Source organism: Penicillium verrucosum (genome assembly GCF_028828655.1).
Source record: "Penicillium verrucosum strain IBT 35672 chromosome Unknown utg000001l_segment0_segment0, whole genome shotgun sequence".
NCBI lineage: Eukaryota > Fungi > Ascomycota > Eurotiomycetes > Eurotiales > Aspergillaceae > Penicillium > Penicillium verrucosum.
In genome coordinates this window covers 14,434,106-14,451,623 of record NW_026643210.1, presented here as the reverse complement: position 1 = coordinate 14,451,623, position 17,518 = coordinate 14,434,106, and the positions used below count along the sequence as shown (strand labels likewise).

At 41.4% G+C, this 17,518-nt stretch overlaps 5 protein-coding genes across 5 annotated transcripts; 3 read left to right on the top strand and 2 right to left on the bottom strand.

Moving 5' to 3' along the window:
- Positions 1-997: 997 nt before the first annotated feature.
- On the top strand, positions 998-1,454 carry N7516_005331 (GFA family protein; the record flags this gene model as incomplete). The annotated part of the gene is made up of 2 exons (XM_057218051.1): positions 998-1,321; positions 1,368-1,454. The coding sequence occupies 2 exons, from the start codon at positions 998-1,000 to the stop codon at positions 1,452-1,454; spliced, it is 411 nt and encodes a 136-aa protein (XP_057079934.1).
- A 1,084-nt stretch (positions 1,455-2,538) lies between these two features.
- On the top strand, positions 2,539-4,243 carry N7516_005330 (glycoside hydrolase family 47 protein; the record flags this gene model as incomplete). The annotated part of the gene is made up of 4 exons (XM_057218050.1): positions 2,539-2,762; positions 2,812-3,862; positions 3,913-4,087; positions 4,158-4,243. 4 exons carry the CDS (start codon positions 2,539-2,541, stop codon positions 4,241-4,243), a joined length of 1,536 nt encoding a protein of 511 aa, XP_057079933.1.
- Positions 4,244-4,721: 478 nt separating this feature from the next.
- N7516_005329 (uncharacterized protein) lies at positions 4,722-6,332 on the top strand (the record flags this gene model as incomplete). Its single annotated transcript, XM_057218049.1, has 3 exons — positions 4,722-5,247; positions 5,326-5,391; positions 5,443-6,332. The coding sequence occupies 3 exons, from the start codon at positions 4,722-4,724 to the stop codon at positions 6,330-6,332; spliced, it is 1,482 nt and encodes a 493-aa protein (XP_057079932.1).
- Positions 6,333-6,620: 288 nt separating this feature from the next.
- On the bottom strand, positions 6,621-7,213 carry N7516_005328 (uncharacterized protein; the record flags this gene model as incomplete). The annotated part of the gene is made up of 3 exons (XM_057218048.1): positions 6,621-6,672; positions 6,781-7,025; positions 7,109-7,213. 3 exons carry the CDS (start codon positions 7,211-7,213, stop codon positions 6,621-6,623), a joined length of 402 nt encoding a protein of 133 aa, XP_057079931.1.
- Positions 7,214-7,693: 480 nt separating this feature from the next.
- Positions 7,694-8,684, bottom strand: N7516_005327 (calcineurin-like phosphoesterase; the record flags this gene model as incomplete). The annotated part of the gene is made up of 2 exons (XM_057218047.1): positions 7,694-7,777; positions 7,971-8,684. 2 exons carry the CDS (start codon positions 8,682-8,684, stop codon positions 7,694-7,696), a joined length of 798 nt encoding a protein of 265 aa, XP_057079930.1.
- Positions 8,685-17,518: the final 8,834 nt, after the last annotated feature.

Genomic DNA, 17,518 nt, shown 5'->3' with positions numbered 1-17,518 from the left:
TAACGGGGAAATTGTGGAGGAGAGCGATGACTCCTCGTGCAACCTTTTTTTTTCCCGGCCCCGCTGAATCATCGATTACCCGCCGGGATCGCTCTATCATGCGATTTTGATTTTGATTCGATTTTGTGATCTATAAAATTGTGACATTTCTGCATCTTTGCGTTTCTGCATGGATATTTCATTTATCACGAACATGGAACTATGTCTGCCTTAACCATGAAGACCATACATTTTAATTTTTTTGTCATCCTGGTATATTGTAGATCGGGCGTCGTTGATCTTCTCAATCACCTTCGGGCCATTGTAGTCGAAGACATATTTGGCGCCGTATGCTCGAAAATGGTCTGTATTGTGCGGACTAAAAGTCGTGATTACGTCGAGACCATATGACGGCGGGCTGGATGCATACAGACCCATGCTTGCTGTTGTCGTTAATACGATCAGAACAACAGTTGATTCTCTGAAATGTATGTAGCAGTCACAGCTGCCACCCCAAGACACTGGTGCCTTCGACTTTTGAGCGATCAATGTTCAAACAGTCCCTCGGGAACAAGGCGAGCCATGCTATTTCCGCAGCAAGGGGAACAATGCTTGCCTCCCTCGAGATGCTTACAGGAACCTGGAAAAAAAAAAAAATACACTGAGACTTATTCGAGATGTTTTGAGCTGGAATCCCGGGCGAGAGAAGAAGCGTATGCTAGAATGATCGGAAACCATTGGGTAAGGTCATCAGGTCAATATCAGATGCATCATGCAAGGTCCCGAAGCGTCAGAAGAGAACAGGTAAGACAAGGTGTATAAAGGATGAATACCATAACTAGCGACCACAAATGTCCCTTTCGGAGTATCGCGGGACTTGTTTCATCAAATTTCTGCCCAGCGCGAAGGATTCGAAGACTTAGCGTAAGCACGCTTAGCGTAAGCCCGTCAGCTAAAAGCCGTTCAACCTCCCAGGAAGGACCTTGTGAGTTAACGTCAACGCTATTTTAATATCAATATGCCATTTCCACCCAACCCCACAGGCGAGAGCAGCTCCCACTCCGGTAACTGCCATTGCGGTGCTGTGCGGTTCAGCTTCACGATATCCCCACCCCTGCATGAGTACCCCACCAATACCTGCAACTGCTCCATCTGCACAAAGAACGGTTACTTGCTTGTGTACCCGTTCACCAAGAATTTTACCATCGAAAGGGGGGAGGATGTCCTGAAAGATTATCGCTTTGCCGAGGGCAAGGTGAAGCATCAATTTTGCGGGGAGTGCGGAAGTAGTTGTTTCATCCGTCTTCCAGAAGAGGGATTCCCACCGATCACTCCTGTCAATGTAAGTCGAATGGCCGATATTATATTGCAGCTACTAAGTATATTAGGTCCGACTACTACAGGACATTGATCTTGAGAAACTGATTCTCAACAAGGTTGATGGAAGGTCTGCTGGAAAAGAGTACAAAGTTTAGATCAGTTCTTTGATCCTATGATTAGGCTAAATTGATGACTTAACATGAAACTGCCTATCTAGTTATGTACATATATCTCGAATAAATTGTAATCTAGAACTTCAAGACACTTGCGCTTCGGCGATTTCTCATATCAATGCCGGACTATAGACGAGGTACATATGTTGTATTCTCAACCGATAGTTCCGAACTACAAAGTACTTGAGACAAGTGGTTGGAGCCCAAATTCCCAATGCATCGGCACGAGCCTGTCCAACATCGACATAAATGTCCCTCGGTTGGACATAAACCAAGTCCATAAGGATCTCGAAACCTGGAGACAGTGACTTTGATATATTGGCGGGGTCAGAGACTCTAGTCTGGTGACAAAACCTCATCACATTTGAGGGGTATGTTGCATGTCAAAACATTCGGCGTGACAGCCAGGGGCTTTTATCAGCCAAGACCGCGTGCTAGTCAGGTACATCCTGGTCTCTGGATATGAGGTACCCGGAGACGGGCGTCATGTTTTCTCGTCACGTCAAGTGGTCGTCTGGCTTGATCACTCGTATAGCTAATAGTCTCTGGGGAAATCCGAGTCGACGAAAGGTCTAGAATATGGAATCGTGTTAGGTATATCCAACAAGATCCCAAATATGTGAAAACTGAGACCAAAAAATAGTTCGGCCATTTGCATTCTCCGATGCGCGCCAATAGTTGGCGGCGCCCTTGCAGATCACCAACACCCCTGAATCTTGCCCGATTGGACCCTTTTCTTTTTACAGGAATGGCCATTCAAAACGTACAAGACCCGATTTTATGGAGATCAGAATGCAAGTGACTTGGGGGAAATAGTAAACAAGTCGGGGTCGCGTGTGTGCCCGCGTGCCTTCCCCTTTTCGCCCTCTTTCTTGTCGACTGTAACCTCATTATATCCTCATTCCACACTTTCATAATATTTAAGGAATTGCATTAACCTGCTGCGTTGCAGTCCAGGTAGTCCCTCGTTCGCAATTCAAATTATTCCTACAGGTGCTCCTTGCACCCAGCGATCGTCCCTAAATAAACCCGTATATCTATACCCAACCTCATCCACTGCGTAATCATGCGCATCTCCTCTTTGTCATTTCCTTTGGTGCTAGGCCTCGTTGGGTCTTCTGCGGCCTATCCTCGCCCTGAGCCAGAGGTGGTCTTGCGCCGCGAGTCGGAGAATCAGGCCAAGGCCGATGCTGTCAAGGAAGCCTTCCAACATGCATGGAATGGATATGTTGAACATGCTTTCCCTCATGATGAGTTGCACCCCGTGAGCAATGGCTATGGTGATTCTAGGTGAGCATGTTCGATTATACAGTTCTTACTGTGAACTCACACGCGATAGGAATGGATGGGGAGCCTCCGCTGTCGATGCCCTTTCAACCGCCATTGTCATGGGTAACAAAGACGCTGTTCAGAAGATCCTTGACCATATTGAAACTATTGACTTCTCGAAGACTAAGGACGAGGTCAGCTTGTTTGAGACGACTATCCGATACCTGGCTGGCATGTTGTCTGGCTATGATTTGCTCAAGGATCCTGCAACGAAGAATCTTGGGGCCAAACCAACCCAAGTCGATGCCCTGCTTACCCAGTCCAAGAAACTTGGTGATGTCTTGAAGTTTGCATTTGATACACCATCCGGTGTTCCCTACAATAACATTAACATTAATTCCAAGGGAAATGATGGATCGGGAACGAATGGTCTTGCAGTGACTGGAACTCTGGTGCTAGAGTGGACCCGGTTGTCTGATTTGACTGGTGATGATGAGTATGCCAAGATCAGCCAGAAGGCTCAGTCATACCTTTTGAAGCCTCAGCCTTCGAGCGGAGAACCATTCCCCGGCCTGGTGGGAAGCAACATCAACATCTCCAACGGCCATTTCACCGACGGTGCTGTCTCTTGGAATGGTGGCGACGACTCGTTCTACGAGTACCTAATTAAGATGTACGTGTATGACCCCAAGCGGTTCGCGTCATACAAGGACCGCTGGGTTCTCGCAGCCGAGTCGACAATCAAACACCTCCAATCGCATCCCGCCCCTCGCCCGGAAGTAACCTGGCTGGCCTCATACTACAACGGTCAATATGATCTTAGCTCACAGCACCTGACCTGTTTCGATGGTGGTAATTTTATCCTGGGGGGAACTGTACTGGATCGGCCAGACTTCATAGATTTCGGCTTGAAGCTCGTGGATGGCTGTGAGGCTACTTACAACCAGACCCTGACCGGCATCGGACCAGAATCATGGGGCTGGGACCCAAAGAAAGTGCCATCCGACCAAAAAGATTTCTATGAGAAGGCCGGATTCTACATCACCAACGGCGCATATGACTTGCGCCCTGAAGTGATCGAGAGTTTCTACTACGCCTATCGCGTCACGGGGAATGAAATCGTGAGCCGTTCTTCCTTCTACTGATATTCCAAACATACTGACCCATATAGTACCGCGACTGGGTTTGGAACAGTTTCAAAGCGATCAATGCTACCTGCCGCACTGGCTCAGGATTTGCCGCTGTAAGCAACGTGAATACAGCTGATGGTGGCTCGAAGTTCGATAATGAGGAGAGCTTCCTATTTGCCGAAGTCATGAAATACGCGTACCTTGTACACGCAGAGGGTAAGTTGCAAGACTTTTCAGTTATGTTTTTCTTTTATCAAAACATTGCTAACGCTGTGTTTCGATATAGATGCCCCATGGCAAGTTCAGAAGGGCCAAAAGAATGCCTACGTGTTCAACACTGAAGCTCACCCCATGCGCGTGTCGCACACCTAGTTTATAGGATAGTCGGACTATCACTACAGTATTAGTGCATGCATCAAGCCTATATATTATTACCCTTTGCCATTAGATTCAATCTTGTAATAGTGTTGAATATTGCCGATTCGCGGATCACGCCAGTTGCCGTAAAAAAGAGGAGAAAACCCACCTTCGGACATTTTTTATTGATTCTAGAGCTGTTCAAGATTATGCTTCTTATCAATTAGGTGGGAAAATAAGTTGAAAGAAGTGCATTCGGCGAATAATCTTAACTTCTGTGATGGAATTGCGCCATTTATGGATTCGGTGACTCAATATTTATAAAATGGTGCTATCCACGAACTGTATCGCGAAAGCGCTAAATTTCTAGATGTCAGAGAAGAGAAAGCTTCAGTATCCGTTATTTATAAGATGGCTAAGCAATTCTCCTTGTAACGCAGGAAATGATAGAATCCCGAAAATTGACTCCAAAGCTATATAATACCAAAAGGCCATGGCTTCTCTAAAACAAACCATCCTGGCAGCCCTAGCAACAACATCCTCACTAAGCAGCAGCAACAGCCACTACCGTTCACGACCCGACCTCGTCCCACCTCAACTCAACATCACCATCCCCGCCGCAAACCCCAATGGCCCCGAATATGTCTTCATCGCCCCATATTCCTTTGGCGGAGCCCTCGAACGGCCCGGTCCATACATATACCGCAAAGACGGCGACTTAGTGTGGGCCGGCACAGGATACTACGCCGGGTTCGTGGCTAATTTCCATGCCACCACGTACCAGGGACAACCTGTTCTCCAAGCATTCCAGGGTAGTTTTGATGGGGACCATGGTGAAGGGTTCGGGCAGCATGTCCTGCTCGATCAGAGTTATCAGCATGTTGTCACCTCGACTGCCGCGAATCATCGGGTTTCGTCGATTCATGAGTTTAATGTTATTGGAGAGACGGCTTTGATTGAGGTCTTTTATACGACTCCGGCCAATTTATCGGCTTATGGGGGAATTCTTCGCAGCAGTGGTTGGGGAATGGGATTTTTCAAGGTTTGTGGATCGTGAGAATTGGTCAATGGGTTTGCCGATTCTGATTATTTGATAGAAAATGATATTGCCACGGGAGAGTTGATCTTTGAGTGGAATTCTTTGGAACACGTTGACCCGTCTGGTAAGATGGTTTGCCATGACTTGACAGAGACCATATCTAACCTCCAACTAGAAAGCCTGGTGACGCTAGGTTCCACAGACGCCAATAGCGGATTGTCTTCTGCCCAGGCATGGGATTACTTCCACATTAACAGCATCGACAAAAATGAAGAAGGAGACTACCTGCTCTCGTCCCGACACACGAGCACGATCTTCAAGATCAACGGCACAGATGGCTCAATCATCTGGCGGCTCGGCGGTAAGTACCCCAGTTTTTCACAAACCGGCAACTGGACCTTTGGCTTCCAACACCATGCCCGCTGGCATACACAACCAAGCCAGCCTGGAACCGAGGTAATCTCGTTCTTCGACAACTCCGGCGACGCCACTGTCACATACAACGATGTGTCCCGGGCACTGGTTGTCCAGTTAAACCACACCGATAGCACAGCGACAGTTCTCCGCAAGGCTACAGCACCTTATTATCTCCAAGCACAATCCCAGGGAAACGCGCAGATGCTTTCTGACAATCGAATCTTTGTCAACTGGGGATCGGAGGGTGCGTTCACCGAATTTGGTGCTGATAATGAGATTCTGTACCATGCTTTTATCCAGACGGGGTCGGTCAGCTACCGTGGTTTCTTGTCAAACTGGACTGGTACGCCGAAGGAAATTCCGGCGCTCGTTGCGCTGGAAATAGCTTCTAATCTTGTCGAGCTTTATGTCTCCTGGAATGGGGATACCGAGACTTCGGCTTGGAGATTCTTTTACGTCAACGGGAAAGAGAATACTCAAGTTGGTCAGGTGAATAGGGATTCGTTTGAGACAGCTTTTACTTGGAAGTCGACTTTTGCATTGTCCTCCTCTGCTAGATTTGTTGCGGAGGCTGTTGGTGCGAATGGGGAGTCTCTTGCGCAGACTAGCTTGACTGCTACTACTGCCAGCATTAGGCTGCTGAAGTGATAGGCAAAATTGGGGAGTTTGAGAGGAAGATAGTCCTGAGACTATGCTATGGTTGATTGCGATTACTGAGATTTCTCGCCGATGGAGTAAAATGTAAGTATGCAGGGTATTTCAAGAATAAGATGTTCATTTGTTAGATTAGACATTAGATGAAGGGATATTATAACAGCACAGATTACACATTAAACATTACACATTGAACCTCACCCAGTATTAAACCCTCGAATAACCCATGCAGTTATTTCAAGCGATAGCGCATATAGTAATAGTAATAGCCACCAGTGACCATCACACGTCAATGGTCTGTTTGTTGTCCAGCTGTTTTCCAGCCTTCCGCAGCCTATGGCAGGCAAAAGAGGCACGCACACAAAGGATGAGGTTGAAGAGGCTAAATTATCATCGTCCGTCAGATATAAAAACACAAAGAAAAGAGGAATAATAAACTCACCTTCCAACAAGTACCATTGAACACCCCAAACACTCCACCCCATATAATCGGCCAACATTATGGGTACTAGAGTAACCATAACCACCAAGGCTCCAATAGGCAAGCTCATGCAAATCAATGCAGACTGTGCTAAACTGGCCAGCGAAGGCAATGAAGTCGAATGCAACGATGACACCAGGGTGAACAGCACAATTGCAAAGGACGACGATGAGGAATATAGTGGACCAGACGAATCCGTATGATGTCTGATTGTGACGAGAATGTAGAGTCAGCAAGCCTTCTTTACAACACCTGATAAAACCATCATGGTGGGAATGTTTGCGCTTACTGTGCCTAGGAGCATGGTAGACCATGCTTCTCCGAGCCCATCGCTTGAAATGACTCCTTCCTGATGCTGAACCATAGCCCAGGCAAAGCAGACTATCCCTATCATGGTACATAGTACCGCTCCAAATCGTAGAGACAGAAGCGAGAGCCATTTCTTTTCTTTTTCTCGGTACTGCTTCGATGCAGAAAGAGGGGGAGGGTTGTTGGTTTAAGGCTGTAGACATGATTTTAAGTATTATGAGATATTGAATAGTATGGTGATTATATGAATGAAAGACAAGACATAGAGGGAATACCCGTTGTCCAAGATCACTTATATATCTATCGTATATGCAACCATAGAACACAAAAATGGTTCCGATGTCATGTCAATCATTGCCTCGTATATACTAACACAGCCTTCAGGATGCGGTGGCAACGCCAAGGGTCCAACCCCACAAATACTACTCGGACCAGTAGACTTGATGAACAAATTGCAGAGCATTGATGTAGGGTCCAATCTACAATGTCGGCCCCAATCCGAGCCTCTTATCTACCCATTTAGCTAAATCATGCGCTGTCTACTCCGTACAGCGGCATATCACCATCAGGGGCGTTTGTCTTGGCGTCGCTTGGCGTTCTCGAATAGGAAGGGAGTGGCATATCGCAAAGCCTTGGGATGGACGGTTTTCTATAAATACGTCGCTTTTACATTTTAACGTTCCTGTCCGTGGCTGAAGCTTGCTGATATGACCATAGGCTAGAGACTGAAAAGTACATGTAAACCTTCATACACGTATAACCTTTCTCACGTCAAATCTATCCTGCGTCTTCGAATTGTTCCAAGGCAGCACATATCCCAGTTGGTTGCTCACAACTCTTACCCCTCCCTCCTTGAAATCAGTGGTATGATGTGTGTGCCCGAACACCCAGACTTTCACCCCATCTGGTGTTTGTGATAGAATATCAGTCCCAAAGGCAACACTCCAAGGGTTCTGGACGTGTTGCGGGCTCGACGTCCTCTGGAGTAAAGGAGCGTGGTGTGTCACAACAAGAATAGTTTTCTTTTTACTCCGCTTTTCTGCCTTTTCATTTTCCTTATGTATCAAATGTATCTCTTTCATTAACCAAGCGAGATCTGAATCATTGCTTGCATTATGGTCATCGACTGACCAGCCTTCGACTTTTTGGAAATCTTTGATCTTTGACCGGACGACATCCGTCAATTCATGAGGCACTTTTGACCAAAGTGTGCAGCCTAGGATAGTGACACAAGAACCCGGTATATCAAACCATTTCTGATGAAGGACATGTAATCGTCCATTTAAGGAAGGTTCCCGTTCAAGTTGTCTAGCCTTTTCCAGCCCTGCCGTGAAAGTCCCATTGTAGAACTCATGATTTCCAGGTATGAGAAATACCAATTTGAATCGATCTGTCTGTTTTTGTAGGAAATTGCGATAGTCATCATAGTCCGTTAAGCGCCCAATATCACCTGCAAGAATAAGATATTCTGCAAACTGGAATTTCGTAAGATGGATACTGCTGGTTACTCTCAAGGTGGAGATCAGAGAGGACTTGAAAGGACACAGAAGACCCATTTAAGAAAGACCGTACATTCTGGAGCATTTTGTCGCTTTTAAGGTGCATTGAAGCAGCAGGTATTGTTATCGAAAAGGAGGGAACGGAACATCTGGAGCTCTCGAGATGGGGTTGCATGGGTGCCTGAGGCACGTAGCCCCACAGCGCTTGGCAGGGTTGGAGAGCACAGCTCATCGGACCCCTGTGTCCAAAGCTCATCGGTCTGGTTGAGATTCTGTAAGGATCGCATGGTTTTCAATTGGTTGACTAGCTGCGGCCTGTAGGCATTACTTAATTACATAATCCTTGCCAAGCCTTCGCTTGGGTCAACAAGTTAAGGTTGTTATGCGCTTAGTAACCCTTAGCCAAGCCAAGGTTCACTTACCTAAGGCATACATAGTTATCTACCTCAGGCACTAAGCCCGGCAACCCTACCAAGCGCTCGGATGAACCCAATCAGGTTTTAAAAACACGTTTTTCACCTTCACCGTTTGTTATAGGTGACTCTTCCTTATCAGGCAACATCGTGCGGAGACACAGTTGATTAACCTGAAGAAGCTAGCTGGATATGCAAGTGTTATTCTCCCTGAGCCTTCTGGACAAGGATTACATCAATTGAGGACGTAATTTTCAGCTACAACTTCCTGTTGGGATGCTATCGGAGTCTCCGGGGACTATCGTCATGGCCAAACGAGCATTCAACCACATTTTGGGCCCCATAAGTGCAAGTCTCCCCGATAGCCCGGATGCAAGGACAGAGAGATCGACGACCAATACAGGTCGTTTGGCTCTCATTCCAACCGCATTCTGACGCGCACCCGTTCTGTTCGGACCTTCAACCCGATTCATTTTCTGCTCTAGATTCCTTGTAAATCTTCTCGTCTTAAAAGACTATGTATGGTGCCCTTAACCAGGCTCATAAATGGTATCCTAATAATAGATAGATTGATAAATGATAGTAAGTAGTTGGGGCACTTGAAGAAGTGGGAGCGGAGATTTCTCTCCAACAAAGAAGTTCACTTAGGTCCCATAAGGTGACCTAGTTACACCAAACAGACGTATAACATATTATTCAATGCAAACGTCCACACATTCCAGCATTCCTTAATCATCACCGATACATCCACCATCACAATTGCAGCCAAACACGTTGCATGCTAACCAGGTATCAGCACGAGTTATAAAACATATGATAAAGGGGATATGGTGACTTACGTCCTTTGCCACAATACGTCCCGCTGACTTTTGTACTACCACAATAATTCTGAACATACAAATCAGCTGAATTGTCCCAGAGCCAAGTATATATTATGTATATACTTACCCCAGCAGGTTCTGGGTCCCAGCTAGAACGTGGACAACATTTGGCAATTGCGGGTGTAAGATAGATGCCCAGGGCAACGAAGGAAGTAATACCAAGCAGACGCATTGTGTCTATCTTTGAGTGAATTCCTAGTAGAAACTGGAAAAGTAGCTAGCTAGTAAGAAAGAAGTTTGTATCAAAACCTAAAGAGCGATGGAAAACGGAAATATTTATATGCTCAAGACCAACATAACCAAAGTATTCTCACTAAGACCAGCTAAATGATCGGCAGGCTAAGGGTCGCTCGGCTGCAAAAGGTGGTTGGCCGGCGTATACGTGAGCCTTGAAATAGAAGGGGAATGGGAATATCGACGCGCCTCGAAAAGCAGCGAGCGATATTGTGGAGAATCTAAATGGATCGTCTGTGTCTTATCTCCACGTATAGGAATGCCTTTTTCACGTTATGCACAAGGGGCTGCCTGATTCGGTTTGTGATACTGCGGAGAAGAAACATCCGTCTGCCCATGCATAACAGGCAAACAAATGTACTGTTTCTAACTGGAAGGAGTTCATGTATGACACATTAACTGCATGATCACCGATGGGGCTAAGCTGAAAGATATGCGAGTTTTTCTAGTAGTGATGAGTTCATGCAGGTATCTTGGATCAGTCAAGTGCTGATCAGAGACCAGCGTACCTATGTAAGGAGAAGCTGAAAGGCGGGTCAAAATATCTGTAAACAACACAAACATAATACATACCTACAATAATGGTCTTGCCACTCTCGTTACGTCATACACCGACGTGTGCCCTTAATCTCCCTCTATCAGTGTAAAGGATAAAGGTCCTTTCAAAGGTGAAACAGGAATATGGAATGTATTCATAGAAGATTCTGACACGTGTGTGAATCGTGTGGCCCATTTCCTTTTAATCTTGGGTCCCCCGGGGACCCCCTGAATTCTGGCAAGAATTAGTCTTGGCACACACAGATCAATACACCTTTGTTCCCTCTCCCAAGCCAGCGTATCTTACCCGGTTGACAGGCCATACACCTGAAACAGTATATTCTTACAATCAGCAAAGTCAGTTAGTGTTGGGATCATAGCACATAACCTTGTTTGTCAGGACTGTCATATGTCAACTACCAGATAGTCTCCTCTCTTAGGGCTAAGCCAAATGGGATGATAACAATGAAGACTCCGAGACTCTTTTAAACCGGGAAGAGCACACGTTCTTTAGGTCGCTTGTTGGTAGACTCAACTGGTTGGCAGTTGAAACCAGACCTGATATCAAATTCAGTGTTATGAAGTTATAATACCGTTCCGCTTCTCCGACTAATGATTTGTAGGCAGTTCGTGTAGTCTATAGGTATCTTAGTGATACAACGAACCTTTATATTACTCTTAGTAAGGTTGACGACACTTCTTTCTTCGCGTATGCTAATGCTTCTTATAGGGTACCAAGACTTATAGAGCCAGGGTTCAAATCAACCATAATAGATGGTAGACCTCCGCAATGGGCCGAGTTGATCCAGGACCTTAGACCCATAAAACAACCAGCAGTGGGCTATGGGCCCTACCTTCAAAGACCAACTAAGCCTATAGCTCATTAGTAGGGGCCTATGAGGCCCCCAATAAAGACCATTTCTATACATAAATCCCGTCTTGGCGCTCATAAACCTGCCGAATAATGCCTGTTTTTTTACGCATATTCTAGTCTGTAGGCTTACTTGGAAGATCTCGGCCCGCTGGCCCTAGTCTAGCCTAATACGGGGGTTCAATAGGTGATAGATTGTCAATGTGCAGATATATATATTTCATATAGACAGAAGTAGGTATATCTTCTATACGGGCTAAACTTTGAAAACTTTAAATGCCACTTTAAAGTTATTATGTAAATACCTTCTTCTTCTTCTTTTAATTACTCTTATTGATCTTATTAATTTTATAAATCTTATCTATGGTCAATTGTACCAATTGATGGACTTAATTCCTATAAAGACTCGTATATACTCTCGGATATAACTAGTAATTACTAGCCCCTTATCCTTACCAGCTACCCGTAAGCGCCTACCGGGGGTGGAAACGCATACAGGTGATATTTTGCTGAGCTTAGTAGAAGCAAATCCGGGGCGGATCTGTTAGATGAAATACAGGCTATGCAGGAATGAAAGTTAACCTCAAGGGATTAATATTGTAGACTCTGGAGAGAAAAAGAAAGGAAGAGAGAGAGAGACTAGCTACCGTCTAAACATAAACATAAGTCCTATAGACTAGGATCACATACAGCCCCACATAGCTGTCACGTAACCTCTAACACCCCCTTTTAGGACGAAAACTGTCACTATATCTCTTTATCTCCACTAATAAAAACTCTCCATTTTATTTTCTCATTTTCTACTTAATAAGAATTGCGTTTTGCTATTTGGCTGCCTTTTTCGGCCGCAGGTGACGCCAAAAATGGCCGCCTTTTAGCAACCTCCCTCCGCCACGCTCCCGCCCCCTTCGACCACGCACCACATACCACTCACCGCTTTCTACCTCAGACAGCCATCTCGTGCGCGCTTACATCCTAGGTTCCTAGAAGGCTCCTCAATCGCTCCACCACTCCTAAGAGAGGGACGCCGAAAATAGCTCCTTTAGTACTATACTAGTTATATCCCGGCTAGTACCTAGCTACTATAGCTATAAATATCCTCTTCCTAACCGACTATCTATCCTCCGTCTAATACTATCCTTATTCCGACTTTAAGTACTACTCTAAAGCTCTCTAATCTTTTGTTGTTCTTTTATCTATTTAGTCGTATATTAAAACGTCTCGAGCTCCGAGATAGTTCCTTCGTACGGTCGGCGAAACCTATTAGCTATACGTTATTAGAGGTCGCCTAATACTAGCAACTATAGAATTACGAGCGAATCCTCTTATACCTCTCCTATCGATACCGACGATAATAGACCGTTCGAGCCCGATTCCTCTAAGACCGATCTTACCGAGCCGGAATACTCCCCTCTAGCGGGTCAAACAATTGCTAGGAAGAAGTTAAGTCTAAACTCTAAAACAAAATCGTTACTAGTAGACTTATCGAGTATAGAGCGTATCTACTAGGCCCGATACTAAGTCCCGGATAATAATACGGATAAGGACCTAGCCTAGGTACCGGAGGATTACGGCCGATCTAATAAAACGAAGAAGTTAAAACTTCGACTAAAAGAGCGTTAGGCTTAGTAAGTAACTAGGATATCATTTAAAGCTTATAGCGAATATCGGCTAACTAATATACCTTATCTTAGGTTCTACTAAATAAAAGCGATAGAGCTATCTACTAATCTAAAATAGGAGGATACGGAAGATATACTACGTAAGGCGTCTCTAAATAAGATATATCGGTTTCTAAATTAGTACCTAAAGTTAGAGTATAGTCCTAATAGTCGCCGTTAGAAAGGCTATACGAAAGCTAGCGCTTTTAAAGCGGATTAGAAGTATTTCCGAATCTACTATATACGAGTTACTAAATACGAGATAAGCAAAAAGATAGGTAAGGTAGTTCGTACGGTTTGTTTTTTAACCCTTCCCCTAGCCCAATCGTCTTTAGAAGGCTTACGCTAACGAAAACAGATAGGGTATAAGATACTTAGTAGATAAGCGCGGCCTTAATAAATAACTATAGGCAAATATTCTAGTTTATATCGAGGATATAATTCTATTTAATAAGACGATTCTTTAAACCCGGGAGAAGCGATTTTACTTAGGGTTTTAGCGGATTATCCTATATCTATATAATACTCTTAGGTTATTTACTATTAACCGAAAATAGGCAATACTTAATCTTTAGTTTAAGTATCTATAAATATCGCTCTAGTAGGATCTATACAGAGGACCTCCGAAGCCGATAATAGAACTCGAGCTCTAGTTTATAAAAAACGTCCTAAGTATATCGAAGCTATAGGTAGCACCCTATACTATATACTGATGGATGAAATACAGGCTATGTAGGAATAAATGTTAACCTTAAGGGATTAATATTGTAGACTCTGGAGAGGAAGAAAGGAAGAGAAAGAAACTAGCTACGATCTAAACAATGAGTCCTATCAAACGGGATTATATATAGCCCTATATAGCCATCACGTGACTCTAATACCCCCCTTTAGGACGAAGACTATTATTATATCTCTTTATCTCTACTAATAAAAACTCTTTATTTTGTTTTTCTTATTTTCTATTATTTCCTATATATTAAAAACCCGTATTTACCCGTAAAATTTAGTATATAGATTAATTAAGACCTAGTATCTAGATAAACTTTATATATACGTCTTTATTAAGCGCTTTCGTAAATCCGTCGGCGACGTTGCTCTTCGTCTCGACGCGTTATAAATCGATCTTCTTCTAAAAAATAGCGTCCTTAACGAAAAACCACTTTATATTAAGCTAACGTATATTATTCTTATACGATTTCTTATCTATTAGTAACTACGTATTAATATTATCTATTAAAATAATAATTAGATTACTTACCTTAGGAAGATTAAGCGCTTTAGTAATCTTTAAAATCTATTAAGTATCCCTAGTAGGTCGATCTAGAGTATATTATTTAGTAGCTATCGACGATAGAATTATAATACTCTATTTCTTCGAGTACTAAATAATAGATATACTACCGAAGAACTAAATAGTACCCTCTATCGATTTTAAATCGTACTAATTACTATACGAAGTATTAATATATATAAAGAATAATATATCGTCTACCCCTCTTAGTATTATACTAAGATATATTATAGTACTAAGATACCGATAGATAGTATAAGCCGCTTATAAATTATTAGTAGTCGGAGAAGTAGAACGATATTATAACTTTATAATATCGAACTTAATATTAGGCCTAGTTTTAATTACTAGCTAGTTAAATCTACCGACTAGTAACCGAAATAAAGTATACCTTTCTTAATCTAAAAGAGCCTTAGGATCCTTATTATCGTTATCCTATTTATAGTTTAAAGAAAGCGGAATCGAAATTAGAGAATATATCTATATCTCTACTAAGCGAAGTACTTCTAGATAATATATCTATTATAATATTTAGATCGTTTTTTTATCGTAATCCTAAATAATAGTACTACTAAAAAAATAGGATAGTTCTCTTATATCCTTAATCTCGAATTAACCCTTTACCTACTAAAAGATTATCTTAACTTTTTTATTAGTCGGAGCTAAAGTAATAAAGTTATTAATATATATAAGAAGAAATTACGTTAAACTACTATATATCTTAATATAAATATATAGATTATTATTAAGAGTATAAAAACTAATCTTAACTAGTCTTTTATTAAGCTCCTTATTTTATAGAGCTACCGAATTATAAAGATTAAATAACGCCTACTATAATTAATAAACCTAATCTTTACTTTCGATATTAGATTCTAAGTACTCGAAACCTACTAGTTATATAATAAAGACTATCTCTTAATCTTTATAAGAAGTATTTAGATACGTAGCTACTACGTTAAACTAACGCTATTTATAACCTCTCTATATAATAAGTATAAAGATAATCTTTATAAGGACGTTCTAAATAATTAGAGTATAGAAAATTAAATCCTCCTTCTTCTACTAGTAGTTACTATAAATTACTTAGCGCGTTTTAAAACTATAGATAAGATTGTCTTTTATTACCTTAAGATTAAAAACCTATTAACTCGATAGAGGTACTATCCTTAGCGGCTTATAAATAATATTAAAAGTCCGCTTCGTATAAATATTATTAAACTAATTTTTTATCGCTACTTACTAGTAATCTAAAAATCGAGAATTTATTACTTTATTATAAGACTAAAGAATAATAATATCTTTAATATATAAAGGCTTACTATTATAAATAAAAGGAGTACTCTATTTCGTAATAACTCTCGACTTTATAAGTCTCCCCCTACCTCGATCTTTACTATTATCTAATCCTTTATTAGTACTATTATTATCTTATAGAAAGTCCGGCTTTATAACGATTCGTTTCGGTTATTTCGTCGGTTTTAGTTTTATTTTCGGAATCGATATATTCTCGGTAATATTTATAGGAAAACCGTATCGTTTAGGCGATCGTCTTATCCGGCTCGATCGATATATAATAAAATATTCCGGCGGAATAAAAGCTATCTCGGTAATAAAACTATCGGTAATTATTTTAACTAAGACCTCTCGAGGTAATTCGACCTTAGAAACTATCTTAATCTATAGTTTAAAGATAGGCTTAAAAACCCTATAAGAACTAGGCTAAACTACTACCTACTCTTCCTCTAAAATAATAACTTAATTCGAAATTTCCTATAGAGTATCCTCCTAGAATACTCCCGGTAAATATAAAGAAGAAGTAGGAATAGCTTATTATATAAGAACTTCTATATTACGAGTAGCTCGCTATATATACTATTCTTATTAAATAAACTCCTAAATAAAACTATTATTACTATCTTTACTATTATCCTCTTTAATCGACTAGTAAATAACTAGAGACTTTAGAATAGCCTCTAAAACTAGAGATATTACTACTTATTTTTTAAGCTATAGTAGAACTAGTAGAAGTAATAGTCTACCGTCTATATAATTATCTATATAATATCGAATTATCTTATATATCTATAGTTAAAGAATTAGATATCGATATATTAACTAAGGAATTAGCTAATAAATTAGCTACTAAATAGCCTATCTCTTTAGCGGTAGAAGGTAAGCTAATTTAACTTACTTCCGGAAATTCGGCTATTAAAGTAGAGACTAATCTCCGATCTTTTATATTCTAGTTAACGCCTTTAGTATAAGTAGTATAGTTTATACTCTTCCTAGTATATTAGGACCTATAGAAGCTTACTTCTATTAAATTATAGATTTTAAAATCTAAATTACTATCTCTAGCTACCTACTAGTAATAGAAACCTATAAAACTAGCTTTAGTCTAATTATAATCTTTAGACCTTCGTAAGATTGTTTACCTTTCTTAATTATAATATCTAGAATATATAGACTACCTTCTTTATAAAGCGCTCCGGCGTTATTATCTAAATTAGGATTCTTAGATACCGGCTTTCTAGTTATAATTATACCCCTCTTTAGATCGTTATCCGATCGAGAAGAGTTAAGATTAAGTTTATCGGGAAAAGTAATATCCTATAAATAAATAATCTCCTTCGAAATAGGATTTTATATCTTAAAGATATATTTATTCTTACCCTTATAACTAACTAGGTATCCTCGGAAAGTATAGGTAGCTAATTTCTCTAATTAAATATATATCTCCCTCGGAATATAGATAAATATAATAGTATCTTATATACGAAGATATTTTAAATTAACCCTCGTCTTACTAAAACTAAGGCCCTTCTACTAGGAGATAATCGGTATCTTTATAGTCTTCGGATTAACTAAATAATTATAAATATAAATTATAGTATCTACTCGGTAAGGCTAAAGCTATTTAGGAAGCTTAGCGTCTATATTTATTATATATTAAATCTAGTTAATATAACTACCTATACGCTCTATAACGCTATTTAGTTT